The sequence below is a fragment of the Thunnus maccoyii genome, chromosome 3, assembly GCF_910596095.1.
Source record: "Thunnus maccoyii chromosome 3, fThuMac1.1, whole genome shotgun sequence".
Taxonomy (NCBI): Eukaryota; Metazoa; Chordata; class Actinopteri; order Scombriformes; family Scombridae; genus Thunnus; species Thunnus maccoyii.
In genome coordinates, this window is record NC_056535.1 from 3,014,727 (window position 1) to 3,029,516 (window position 14,790).

Below are 14,790 nucleotides of genomic sequence, written 5' to 3' on the forward strand. Positions count from 1 at the left end.
ACCTGTTCCAGTTTCTGTAATAGAATGTGATGGTAAAAGGTGTCAAATGCAGCACTAAGATCTAACAAGACAAGTACAGAGAAAAGTCGTTTTTCCAATGCAGTTAGGAGATCATTTGTAACTTTCACCAGTGCTGTCTCTGTGCTATGATGTGCTCTAAATCCTGACTGAAAATCCTCAAATAAACTATTGTCATGTAGAAAGTCACATAACTGATTAGAGACTGCTTTCTCAAGGATCTTAGAGAGAAAGGGAAGATTAGATATAGAACTATAGTTGGCTAAAACACCTGAATCAAGAGTAGGCTTCTTAAGAAGAGGTTTAATTACAGCTACTTTAAAGGACCGTGGTACATAGCCTGTTACTAAAGACAGATTGATCATATCTAGTAAAGAAGTGCTAACTAAGGGCAAGGCTTCCTTAGGCAGCCTAGTTATGATGGGGTATAAGAGACAGGTTGTTGGTTTGGATGAAGAATCTGTTGAAGTTAGTTAGGGAAGGTCGATTGGAGAAAACGGTCTAAATATATATCAGGTTTTACAGCTGTGTCAGGGGTTCCTGTGTTTGGGGATAAATCGGTGCCTGTTGAGGGCAGGAGGTGATGAGTTTTGTCTCTAATAGTTAGAATTTCTTTGTCATGTTGGCCAAAGTGCTGAAAAGGAACCTGGGACTGATTTTATTCTCTTCTAGTAATAGGCGGCTCTGGCATTACAGAGGGCCTTCTTTTATGTTTCTTGTCAGACTAAGCGAGATTCTTCTAGTTTGTTGGAACACCAAATCCTTGCACGATGTTTGCTTTAATTTGTGGGTTTGGGAGTTATACCATGGAGATAACCTCTTACGTTTTATTATCTTCCTTTTTAAAGGGACGATGGAGTCGAGTGTCATTCGCAGTGACCCTGCGGCACTATCAACAAGATGATCAGCTTGGGAGGGACTAAAATTAGCATAAGAGTCCTCTGTGGTATTAAGACATGGCATTGAATTAAATGCTGATAGAATCGCTTCCTTAAATTTAGCTTCAGCACTATCAGATAGAAATCTAGTGAATACATTTTGCCTAATGCCATGTAGTCCAGTAATAGGAATTCAAAAGTTATTAAGTAATGGTCTGATAAAATAGAATTTTGTGGAAAAACTATTAAATGTTCAATTTTGATGCCATATATCAGAACAAGATTGAGGGTGTGTTTAAGACAGTGAGTGGGTTTATTTACACTCTGAGAGAAGCCAGTTGAGTCAAATAATGAGATAAACACAGTGCTAAGGCTATCATTATCGATGCCCACATGAATATTAAAGTCACCTACTATAATTACTGTATCTGTACTAAGGACTAAGTTTGATTAAAACTCTGAGAATTCAGATAAAAATTCAGAGTCAGGACCAGTCAGGCCAGGAGGGTTGTTTTCAGGTTGGGTGTGAAAGACTAAGAACAAGGCTTTTGAATGAGTTATAATTAAGTTTAGATCTAGGGTTGATTATTAGGCTTGGCTTGAGGCTTGAGTGGCTGCAACTCTTGAGGAATGTGACCCTGCGACATTGTTATTGCAAATTGTGGGAGAGATAGGCTTATGATGATGTTATTTTAATCCAATACCAAAGACCCACAAAATACTCTACATTTTTATGAAGCTTATCATATTCAATTTTTGTTGACACAGTGTTGATTCATCTTTTTGTCTGTAGTTTGTGGTTGTGTTGAATTAAATTGCTGTTATATATCCTTTTGTCAGTGCCAGGGTAGAGGATAGGAAGTAGTGAAATATAACGTCTTGTATAACAGAGACTCAGTCTGTTATGTATAAAGGAGATGTCCCTCCCTGCTGTCGGTGGGTGCCACTCAACAGAAGTGTTGGTCTCATTCAGCCACAGTAAACAGTAAGAAGTGCTGGGCCGGACAGCCGGATCATGTGAAGCTCCTCTGAAATGACGTTACGCTCAGCAGGCTGTCAGTTTGATTAAGAAGGTGTAGTGCTTAAATGCAGGGATCCCAGTTGAGTCACGGTGGGGTCAAGTATGGAAGCGTTTCTGTTGGTTCAAATGGAGGTCAGGGTGAAGCTCGGTCAGACACAAGAAGACTCAAGGAATGGCCTGTTGTGGATAGAAAATGGGAGAAAAGGGACAGGGATAACAGGCATATGCGATTAGTAGGACATGTCAGTGGTTTATGTGTTGGGAAGTATGAAAGCAGTTTTTTTCATGCTGTTCGTCTTGTTAATCACAAAACATAGTTTATGTGTTACATATATCTATTTAGGTTATTAATAACATGTAATACTGGACTAAGGACCAGTATCAGATAGAGGGTCATTGGAGCACTGAGTTGTAAGGAGGCCCCTTGATATCAGGAGTTTACAGATCGTGAGCTCGCCTGCACACAGTTGGCTCTTTGTGTCATTTTTTTTCTCAATGGCTTGCGGTTGAGGCCCCCTGCACAAGCAGAATTAGCACAATGGCAGCCATTAACGTATTTTTACAAGGTTACGTCACACAGTGCCAGCTAAACCTCGAGCCATACATCACTGTGACCAGCTAACGGAGCTCCATAATTTATTTGTGCACAGTCATCTCTGACTGGTAGACACGTGCACTTCCTAACAGAGAGTCTCATTCAGAATGATGTGGAGTTATTGCTCAAAACAGCAGACAGTGTCAATGTCAGTGTCGTTAATGGACACATTGTCAGTCTATGTCCTCCTGACTGCAGCTACCAACGATGAACATTTCAATTCATGTTGGTAGCAGCCTTAATGATTTGGCTAATATACTGTACATACAGTATAAATGTGATTTAAATGCTACCAGCTTCATTCATTCTTCATTGTGTCCTGGTGGAGAAAGATCTTCCCAAACAAACTTCTCAAGAAACAAGAACACTTTTTTAAAGTAACGTTTCTGAGATACAAGTAAGCCCATAAATCCTGTCAGTTCCTCTCTGAGGATAAGATATCAGCAGAGCACAGTTGTTCATTCATTCATTCTGTCACTCAATCATTCACTCACTCAAAGTTAAGCCATGCCCTCTAGTGGCTGTTATCATTACCGCCTGAACAATAAGAAGTATTTTTTTAGCAAATTGATCAATTGGGACAAACAAATTCGATCATAGTCTTATTTTGAAATATACATGTTTCGCTGATCAATATTCAAACGCATCTGTGTTCACGTCAAGTAGTTTTCATGAATGAAAGAAAGTGACAAAGCACACACACAAAAAACCTCAAAGAGGTATATCTGAAGATGAACAATTTACTCACCACTCGAGGTGAAATCATCAATTGATTCATAGATCAACAAGTGAAAATACCGACTCTAGTTCCAGTCTCTCAAATGTGAGAAATGTTTGCTGCTTTTCTCTCTCTCATTGTAAAGTGAATTATCTTTTATATTTTATTCATAATGAAGGTAATTGCCTTTAACACCACAATGCAAAAGCATTATCTAAACAAGCTTTATTTTTTACTCTGGAGGATTCATGCTGATCATAGAAATGAATGTAACTGCTGTAAATGTGATTCTAATGGAGACATACAGTACTTGAATGTTTGGATATATGAATGGCATCTAGAACATCCACTCATTCATGAACAAACAGAGTAATTAAAAGCATTTATTTCCCTGCATTATGTGTAATTACTGACGATGGATGAGCAGTTCTAGCTGTGAGGCAGGACGGCGTCTATTAGAATCATTTATTTCCAGAACTGTGTTGATGCTTTACATCGTGTAACACACTGGCCTCTATACTTGTTGTTGTTCAGTCACTTCAGACACTCAGCAGTTCATTTCCCAGCTGATTAAACCAGCTCTGCGCTCAGAGTTTAGCTGTGATGTCTTGTTCTCATAATAAATCATGGAGCTTCCTGTCTGTTTTTCTCTGTCCGGTCAGCAACCGTTATTTCCTTTAGTGGGATGTAAACTTACTTCTTTATCTTTAGCTTTATCTTCCATCCAAACTTTGGATAACAATCAGCCAACTGTCCTTTTTTTTTTTCACCTAACATCCCTTAGATGTTTTGTTGTTGTTACTGTGTCTAAGATACATACTGAGTGGGACATTTTACAGATGAAAAACCATCAGGAATGTACCAGCTGCTTGTTTTTACAGGTGAAAAATAAAGTTGTCACTACTCTCTGGTGGACAAACTATAAAATGGTGACATATTTTTGGCATTTCTTTACTTCAGTTTCTTGTTATTTATATGCTGACATACATGCTGATACTGACACCAGCTGACATACCAGCCTGGTGGGCTCTGATAGGTATGTGATGATGTTTTAGTCACTTTGGCATCACTGGGTTCATATCATGCTCCCTGACGTTTAATTGACCTTGTTGTGTGTATAGGTTTAGACAGGAGAATGTAATGTTATGTTTAGATAGCGACATATTGTTCCCCTCCCTCCACTTCCTAGTGATGATGACCTCAGCCCCTTGGCAGATGAACATGGTGTGCAGTGATTGGTTAATTGTAGCTTCTGGGAAAAACAAGAGAGCTAAATGAAATTACACTTGCATCAAGACACAGGAGCCAGTGTGATTCCTGAAACCCCACCAGTCTTATAAAGATGTGCTGCTTAAAGACATGCTGCTGACCAGTTAAGATTCCATCTCTAAATGTTTGTTTTGTTGAGGTCAGCGCAGTGCGTAACATTAGAAGAAAGCAGTTTTGTGCAGCAGAAAGCATGCAATGGTTGTTAAGCACCGTTCAGTTGAACTTTCTGACATTTCCAACTCCTCCTGTCACATGTTTGTTATATTTTATTCAATGTTTTTGAGAAGCTTTGGGTGTGGATCTCCCATCTCCTCTTGCTTTACTTCTTTGAAGAGAGGTATGTCATTTACTCTGTTGCTCCTTGTGTTGTGTAGCCTCATTAATGAAGTGAAGGCTGGATGGACAGTTGTTAAAGCTGGAACAGTCAGTCTTTGAGGAGCTGTGGGATCAAAGAGTGTTGGATTGCATAGCTGAACTCAAATCCTCCACATACCTGGAGGATCGGATTATCCCGGCATCAGGGAGACATCCTGGCCTGTATCACTGTATCATATTCATCAGATCTTCCAGTGTCTACTACTACTACTACTACTACTACTACTACTACTACTACTACTACTACTACTACTACTACTACTACTACTATACACACACACACACTGGTATGAATTCACAGGGCAGATCAGAGAATCCACACTTCTCCTCCTGACCTGTGCTGGATTTTCCCATTAGCATGATTGCTGTCTTTGTTACTCTTGCAGTGAAACATCTCACTAATGATATTAGATGGAATGAAGCTGATTTTCATGCTCCTGTAAATAACATCCAAAGGCTGATGTGGAGCAGTCGGTCAGGCTGCCCTCTTATATTAACCCACACTACAGCAGCTCTGGACTTTTAACAGCCAGCCAGCAGACTGCACAGCAAGGCCTCGTAATGTTGTCTAGCTATTTATTTTAATAGCTCCGACTATCCAGCTTGGATTTTTTTTGATGCTGTCAGACATCTCTTTGTCTCACCATCTGTGCTGCAGATTTTCTAATCTGGATATATTTCTTTATTTTATCACTTTATTCTTGTGTTGTTGTTTTTTTTTTGTGGTTGTGTGCATAAACACAGCATCTTTTAACAGCTGTTTGGTTGTACACATGCAGTATACAGCAACATGTTATAATCCTATAAGGTAACAGGATAACATTTCAATTATTCACATTGTTTGTTAGAGTTTCCTAGAACTACTTCCCTTTTTTTTCAAATACGAGTTCATCCGTAGCATTTTTAGGACATCTCAGTCTTGTTTGCTTAAAAGTTAAAGGTACCTTGTGGAGATATTTTGACCACTAGTAGCACTATGGAGCAATGTTTTTATAGTGGGCTCCCACAGATGTAAACAATGCAGGTTTCAATCATTTTAAGTCTTTTATGAGGAAGGAAATGCTTTCAACATGTTTTTTAGACCTCAAGGATGCACACAGTGTGCTTCGGTGAGTGACACTGAATGTAAACAGAATTTATTTATTTATTTATTTATTACAGGAAAACACCACAGGGTACCTTTAAGCATCAAAGTTTTTGATTTTGGACATAATAGCTACAATCCCTACACAAGGTTCTCTTACTAGATTTTTCTAGAGCTGTCAATTGTATAACTAGTCAAATGAAATTCTTATTATAGCATGTGTGGGTAAATCCTTTTAAAATATGCCATAATGGTGTTATGTAATATGCAGGAAAGAAAAATAATAAATGGTCTATTTTTTACGTTGTGAATTCAAATGAAGGCTTAACAGAAGGACATTTTTAAAACATTTACATTTTCAGTTGTAGCACAGTGCGTATTTATTTTCAGCAGTCTGTTGATGTCTATTGAATTGATACATAATTATACCGTTTGTCTTTGTGTGTGTGTGTGTGTGTGTGTGTGTGTGTGTGTGTGTGTGTGTGTGTGTGTGTGTGTGTTGGTTTCCGCAGGTGTTCCTGGGGCCAAATGGCGAGGTGGAGGAGTACTCCATCATCACCATACAGCAGAACACAGCCATCAGCTCAGACCTCATCCTGGACCAGAAAGAAGAGCATCTCTTCATCATGACCCCTAACATGGTATACACACATACACGCACACACACACACACACCAGACAGCAAGTACTCACTTTCAGCTTCTTTTCATGCTTTTTTCCCTCAACACCGCCTTCCTGTGTTGTAGAAATAAAGCAAAAGAGACATTTTTTAGACACTCTTGTTCCTGTCCTCAATTCTCTGCCTTCCACTGAGGCAGTCTGTAGTTGGGATTATTCTAATGACCATATTTTCATTTTGCATTGTTCCACTTGGAAAAGTGGGCCATCTATTCTTTTTAATCAGATTTCTAGGAGCTTAGTGTGGATGGTTTGCACGACTGAACATTATTGTGTTGTCTGATTCCAGCTGCAGAAGAGGCCAGTGGCTGAATGCCAGCAACACCCAGACTGCCACTCCTGCCTGCTGGCCCACGACCCTTACTGTGGCTGGTGTGTCCTGGAGGGAAGGTGAGATACACACCGGCAGGAAACTCCAGTCTTAGAAATGCACTCATCTATTGTAGTAGGGGGGTTACTTAGTCCATGAATCAAGTAGTTGATCAACAAATGAATCTGTGACAATTCTCATAATTGAGTGTGATTGATAATTGATAAATGATCATTTATCAAGAACAAAATATGAAACATTGGCTGGTTACAGCAGTCATCTCAGTGTAATTTGAATATGTTTAGGTTCATTTGACAAAATGAACAATTTGAAGACATGACTTTTGGTACAGCTAAGCTCTCCTTCAGTTGAAACATATGAAAAGTATCATTTCTGATCATGAATAAAGCTGCTAATACTGATAATAGTGAAATATTATTAAATTCCATTGTCACTGTTAACTGAGTACCTTGCAGAGGTTAGCATGGCACTCCCATAACATTATGATACAATATGATACAAAATACTTTATTAATCCTCCAGGAGGGAAACTGAGTAACATTGTCAGATTCTCAACTTTAAAAAAAACTGTCCATGCATTCTTCCAAACCTGGCACCTATTGCCCACAATGCAACTTGACTGCAGACAGTTCAGTCAGGCATTTGGGTGTGTTATGCTAGTAGCGGCTAATGTAGCCTGGAGCTGCTAACCTCACTTCTTTCTAACTCCACACCCTCAGATTTGTTTCATTTTCAAACTTCAGCCCCAATTTACACTGACAATTGATCAGATTTCACACAGCTCCCTCTAGACACACAAAAGGCTTTATACCACTTTTTATACATATGCAGTAGTCCTCCCCAACACCTGGAAACACACACTGATGTGTAAAGTCTGTGGCGTTCCCCTTCAAGTGACAGATGCATTATGCCTGTATACTGAACACCACAGTGCAACACTTCATGTTAAAAGCGAGCCTGTTAAACCTCTGCTGAAGAGCAGCCGCTGTGGCCTCAAGTGACACTTACTGGATAATGGAAAATGCTAAAATGTACTGTAGCACAAGTAGAGTTGTAAAGTCAAAAAACTAAGTTTGTACATAGCAGTGTCTATAAGTTTTGCTACATTTAACATACTCTTATACTAAGTTTTACATGATGAGATTTATTAAAACCAGTACTGACTGCTTCTTGTTCTGTTCTGCTCTGTTTATAAGAATTTTTAAAGTACAAACCACTATAAATTTTACAAAAATGTTCAGTGCTGACATGTTGTGAAGTGTCAGTGGACGAGAAAGCTGCTGACACATGTGTTAGTTTTTTAAGTGTTTTTGCCAAGTCATGTTTGCTCTGGTGGGGTTGTGTTTGAGTGTGATGAAAGAAATCTACCCCTGCATCCCATCTGTGTCTCCTCCCCCCCTCTCCTCTCTCCTCTACCTCACCACCTGGCCTCCCACCTCCCTCTCACCTGGATCTTTCCCCCTCCTCTCTTTCCTTGTTTACTCCTCTGTTCATTTTCCTCCTGGTTACATTTCCTTGTCTCCTTGTTGCTTGTCCTTTCTAAGTCCTGTTTTATTTTTTTGTTGAACTTCTGTTTCACACATTCCTTACATTAGGTTGTGTTGTTTTTAGTCCAGCTGGAGTGGAAAGCAGACAAGTTAATAGTCCAGGAAGGAGTTGCTGTGCAGTTTTACAATCTCAGTATGATTTATGGATCAGCAGGATATCCTGAAAGTCATTTTCATAGTTTAATTTGATAGTAAACGTTATGTAGAGTGAGAGAGACAGAGATGGAGAGCCTGACTTCAGCTCATATTAAATACACTTTACATGATGTAACAGTGCAGCCTTGATGTTTCCCCCTGCAGATGTGTGTTGCAGTCAGAGTGTGCTCGTGGGAAGCAACCCGGTCAGTGGCTGTGGAGCTTTGACATGGAGCAGCAGTGTCTGGTCATCCAAGACCTCAATCCCTCCAATGTCAGCAGGGAGGAGAGCAGGACGGTGAGTCTGCAGGACACTTACAGTATATACACTCTGTTCAAGGCCGTGACATGTTTAGTTAACACATTTACACATTTGGTTATTGAGCAGCAGAGGAGTTTGATTTGAACAAAACAAAACTATTACACACACGTCCATGCACGTCTTGAAAGAGGATTTAAGGAAGATTGTCTTTGTAAACAGAATTTGTTGACAGAAAGACATCTAGTTCCTGTTGACTTCAGATTAAGATAACCATCCACCTAACCAGCTACAAGCTTTAAGCTTAAGAGTATCTTTCAAGTCATCGCTATGGGTACAGTATGTCCATGGTCATGTTCTGTCTGTACATGTCCCCCCCCCTATAATAACACTCTCCTCACATACCAAAAGCCATAAAGCTCAGGATCACTTCGCCATAACTCATCCCAGAATCCTTTATCAGCTGAGGTGGGAGATTTACTGTAACTTGGCTGTGTGTGTGTGTGTGTGTGTGCACGTGCATGTGTTGGATATGTGAGTTCAGGGTGTCAAGAGAAGATAGCGATCAGGGCCCAGTCCTGTCATGTACTGGTGCAGTATCAGTCGTCTGTGTGGAAGATGGTGCCTGTGGATAGCAGCAGAGACACAAAATATATACAGTTCACACACTTTGTTACATCATGCTGTTGGAGAGGACGACTCAAGAATGAATTGTCTTGTAATTCTAGGTGTATATAGTTGGGGTATGTTGTCATGGATCTAGTATTGAGGATCACCACATTGGTGATCAGAAAAACATGCTTTCATCTGTGCCACTGCCATAGGAATGCATTACTAATGTATGCTGAGGTAGCTAGTTTCTGGTCAGATTGTCTTACCCAAAAAAGTAGTACTTGCTCAGGGTTCATTTATTTTGAAATGAGGGAAAGATTTGTGGACAACAGCATTTAAAAGGGCTGTGCTGGTGAATAAAACTGCAGAAGTTAAGATGCACACTATATTACTACAACATCTGTGGTTTGATTCCTATTAATAAAGGCAAAAATGCTAAAAAAAAAAAAAATTACTCTTGAAAATGGCTTACTATGCAGGATTTCCCTAAAAAACAATATATAGACTTGTACAAAAATAATCCCTCTCAATCATCATTTATGACCCACTAGAAGTGTGTGGCTGTGTATTTATCTGCAGAGACTCTGCCTATATTTTCTTATTATTTTGCTGTGTTCTGGAGGCTTCTGGGCATCAACCTTTGGGCAGTGGGTGTGTAGCCACCAGCCAATAACAGTGTGCAGGGTGTGAGGTCTGGACTTGTAGCGTAGCGACCAGGTTACATGGCTGTCTCCGTCTCTCTCCTCTGCTCTGCTCTCTGTTTCATGGATGTATAAAGAGCAGCAGGTGTGTGTGTCTGCTTGACCGAGGGCAGGACTGAGCTACACACACGCAGAGCAGAGAGGCCACAGCCGACAGGATGAAGCTGCATTCACACAAAATCCAGCAACGCGGCACCTTCCTGCAGGGTTTTGCGGAGGTGTGGGTGTGTTTTTTGTGTGCTTTAGAATGTAATCGCTGTGAAACAATCAGAAAACATTTTATTTATCCGATTAACGGCTTTGTTCTCGCCAGCGCCGCTCACTCTCTAGCTCGCTCAACCATCGCTGCTCTCTCTCTCTCTCGCTCTCTGTCGCTCTGGTGTTGCTGAGGAAGAGGAGCCAACTTTGAATGCTGTGTTTGCAAACACCAACTGACAAATCCTGCATAGTATGCCTTCAACGCTGGAAGCCAAAGGAGTTCATAAGACCTTGCAGTGATCCATTTTTATAAAGAATGGCTTTTATATTTGAAAAGTTAACTCAAGATACAAAACATTTGGATTTGTTGAAGGTGTAGTACAATGAGTTGTGAAACATAAGCTACTGATGAAGTTACTGATTGAATGAAGCACAATCAAAGACATCACATCACTGAAAGACATCACTTTATTGGTCATACTGTTAGACTCAGACATGATATCTTAGAATTGCAATACATAAACATCACATGAATGAGCAAAACAGGTGGAGCCAAAATAAAAAATGACAAAGAGTATAATCTTCAAAGAGTTTGATCAGTATGATTCATGATCCTGCAGCAGGGAAATCCAATTTCAAATCTAATTATTCCACATTGACATTTACAAGTGAGCAGATTAGATTTATGTTTTCCGACAGTTTAATCACTTACTGTCATTATGACCTTCACTGTCCTCTGCAGCAGCACAGGTGTGGACTTACTAATGCCGGGTTCTCAGTCTAACAAGCAGCAGCAGCAGCAGTCTGGTGAAACAGGAGTTGGGAGTCACATGTGAAATCAAATTGTGTGGATGGAATGACAGAAAGAACTCCAGATATCAGAGTTACATCGTGGCATAAAGTGATTTCAATGTGTCTTAGAACTATGTTTTTGAAGTCTGTCACATTAAAAATGTTTTGAGATGATGTACCAGCAGTTTGATGACTTTTCCTCTGGTCTTCCCTCAGGTGTCTCTGTCAGTCCCAGGACTTCCAGTGTTAGAAAAAGGCGAATCCTACTCCTGCTTCTTCCAGGACAGCCACAGCCCTGCCACTGTCACCGAAACCGGGGTCACCTGCCACTCCCCCGACACCAGCCGGGTACCCATGGTGCCTCCAGGGCAGGGTGAGTGCTTTTTAACCCTGGACTTGTGCGTTTGTTGTTTTGGAAGCCTGACTTTAATTACTGATTTGAACTTTTCAACTTTATGATTGAAGGATTTGGTTGCATCCTGTAATGTGATGTATCTTTGCGTGTGTGTTTCTGTATATATATATATATATATATGTGTATGTGTATATGTAACACACACACACACACACACATACAGTGCAATCCATGTTTCCATGAATCTAGGCTAACTCAATCCATTTTTTTCTAAACCAGCTTACACAGCAGGGAGTAATCTGTATTTTAAAGCATAAATCTGTAGGTTTGATATGTACTTTGGTTTATTTGGTTGGTTGATAGTTTATGAAGGAAGATTAAAGGGGCTTGTAAATAAAAAATTGAAGCGTCTACAGAGGTCACACTCACCCAAACATTCACATGATTTATGTCTCTCTGTGTGTCTCAAACACACACACACATATACTGGTTCCCATGCCTGCATTCCTGCTTAGAGAGAATCAGCCTGGGGGGGGGGGTTTACTGAGAAATGGACACACAGGCTGTATTTAGGGATCTAGCTGTGGCTTACCTTTACTTAAAGAGGTTTAGTGCCAGCGTTCACTTAATGAAAGACGCAGCTGAAGGCCAGTAAATGCAGCTGTTTAAAGTCGGAGATCAGACTCTCACCTGACTGTCGAACAAAAGCCTCTTCAGTGCATGAACGAACAAAACTTTAACACTTAAATCCTCCAACTGAAAGTAGATTTTCACACTGAGGTGAAATCAGCATTGTCAGCTCAGCAGTGATTTATAGTACCTTTACTCAGTGGTTAAAAGCTTTCTGAAAGACCACAAAAGCCACAGAAACAATCATGATGTCATCACTTTGTGGCAGATAGATGGTTGCTAAGCTATTAACTTTATAAATCATGCTTATAGAGGCCTTGTTTGTACTAAACTGATGTGAAACTGAATGTCCCAGATTAAACTGAAGACACAGAGGCAGCAAAGTAACATCACTGTCAGATGGGACAGAAGATCCCCTTCAAATATGTTTTCAATGTAATTGATGAAGGCCAAAAAAAGTGGATATCTGCCACATTTACAGTCTTTTTAGCATCAAATTCCCTCCTTGTGTTTCCTCAGACAGTGTTTCCCTGTTGAACTGTGGTGGAAGTATAGTAACAAAAAGAGGGACTTTGGCACTAAAAAGACTGTAATGTTGAAAGATATCTACTTGATTTGACTCAATTGGACACTGAAGCTTCATATTAGCTTCCATTTTTGCACAGAAGTGGATTTTATCCCCCATCACTTCCATTGTAAGTGCATTACTGTATGAAGGGATCTTCTAATGGTCAGTATGAACAGGAGGAATGATTATGGCAAAAAGTCTATTTCAATGTTCAGTTGGGCACCTGACTGTTGTTTTAAGACAGATTTGAAATATTGTGAATGTGTCCTTTAAAGGTGATGCAGACTGGCTGGCTAGTCGACATGAGTTTGCTGTACAGCTTCATACAACTTTGGTTTTATTTCTGTAGTTTTGTCCATCATTTCTATCGGTTAATTATTGAGATCTGGGAGCTCGGTGACATCACTAAAAACAAGTTTGACAAGGCAAGAAACATGAGCAGTCACATGACCAGACAGGTTGTAAACAGACACCAAAGTGAGATTAGTTTAATATGAAGAGAAACAAAATAAATTAGCAAAATGATTACCCCACCTGTCCTTAAACATCACATTTTATTATGACTGATTTTTTTCATATCAAGCGTCACTGCATTGAAGCTCCATGCAGCTTGAAAACAGGGTAACATACTGTAGAGAGAAGTGCTGTTATACGTGTAGAGCATGTGTTTAAAGGCCTTGAGCCCTGCTGTGTTTATGTCTGCTCTCACTGGGCTGAGGATGGAGGGCTGCACATGGGTTTTATTAGCCTCTGTGTTTTGGCTGTCTGGACCAAACCTTCTCCCACGTTCTCTCACTGTGTTTCTGAGGAACATCATACTCATCCCAGACTTTCTGAATCAGAGACGATAAGCCTAGCCAAATATTTTCAGAGCCCTGCTCGCTCTGCTCCGTGCTGAGTATTGTTCTCAGCTCTTCCTCATGCTGTGTCCCCTCTTTGTCTGTGTCAATGTTCTCCTCAGACTTCGTCACAGTCACCTTGTCTCTCCGTTTTGGCGACGTCACCGTCACAGCGAGGGATTTCACCTTCTACGACTGCACGGCTGTTAAGCAGCTGTCTGGCAGCATGCCGTGAGTTACCACTGATGAATTATCATCTCTGCTCTCCTGTCCGCTCTGCTCGACTCACTGTATAACTACAGATATTATAATCAAGTCTTATTCTCTATCTGAGACTTTGACTCTCCATCAATTCACCCTACACTTGTCTCTAATGTCTTTTCTTCTCGCTCTCTTGCTTTAATTGTTCTCTCCAAACCTGTGAGCCTTGTACTTTAAATACTCTTATACTCCAGCTCTTTCATGTCCATATATCCCAACTTATATATCAACAACACATGTCTGTGAAGGCTGCAGGCACCTGACTCCTGCCCTTCACTCTCTCTCAGTAGTCTCTCCACCTCTGCATATGCTCATCACATGACTCAGCTGTGCTCCTGGTTTTAACCTGCCCCATAATCATACTGACTGGCTGTGGTCTGAAAAGATCTCCATCATATGAGTGAAGGAAAACATTCAATATTTGATGGGTGTCTTTTGTTTAAATAATTGTAATGTTGCTAAAAATGTCCAAAAATAAGCGCGTTCAGTGGGCTCAAAAGCAAGTGATGATAGGAATCTGTTACATGACATTCACAGAGCATTCAGTCACATATCATGTTTTTACTTCTGCTTTTAGGTTGAAAATATAAAAACACAATCACTTTATCACTAAGCCAAAGTGTTGCTCATGAAGCTGAAGATCCATGATCCGTTTATACTTTAGTTGGCTGACAATGATTTTTTCTAACTATACATTCATCAGGTTATTACCAGTTCTCCTGCTCTGCAGTGCACAAAACTTTCTTTCTGATTTTAAGGCTTTTTCAGTACCTAATCTTTTCAGGTTTTTTTTTTACCTCTGCTAATTAAAGACACTCAATTTGAGGCTTTTTTTGCTCTCTGCAATTTTCATTATGAACCAATCTGTGTGCTGAAATATGGAGAAAAGGCTGAAACACTGCTGCTCTCTCAATCAGAAAACAACA

The 14,790-nt window shown here is 40.1% G+C and overlaps 1 protein-coding gene across 3 annotated transcripts in view; it reads left to right on the forward strand.

Moving 5' to 3' along the window:
* plxnb1b (plexin b1b) overlaps nucleotides 1-14,790 on the forward strand; it is a 116,922-nt gene that overhangs the window by 83,338 nt on the left and 18,794 nt on the right. For all 3 annotated transcript variants that reach the window (XM_042406154.1, XM_042406152.1, XM_042406155.1), the window contains 5 exons: nucleotides 6,471-6,599; nucleotides 6,926-7,026; nucleotides 8,815-8,947; nucleotides 11,428-11,584; nucleotides 13,726-13,834. In XM_042406154.1, coding sequence (XP_042262088.1) covers nucleotides 6,471-6,599; nucleotides 6,926-7,026; nucleotides 8,815-8,947; nucleotides 11,428-11,584; nucleotides 13,726-13,834 — 629 coding nt within the window. The remainder of the gene's footprint in view (nucleotides 1-6,470; nucleotides 6,600-6,925; nucleotides 7,027-8,814; nucleotides 8,948-11,427; nucleotides 11,585-13,725; nucleotides 13,835-14,790) is intronic.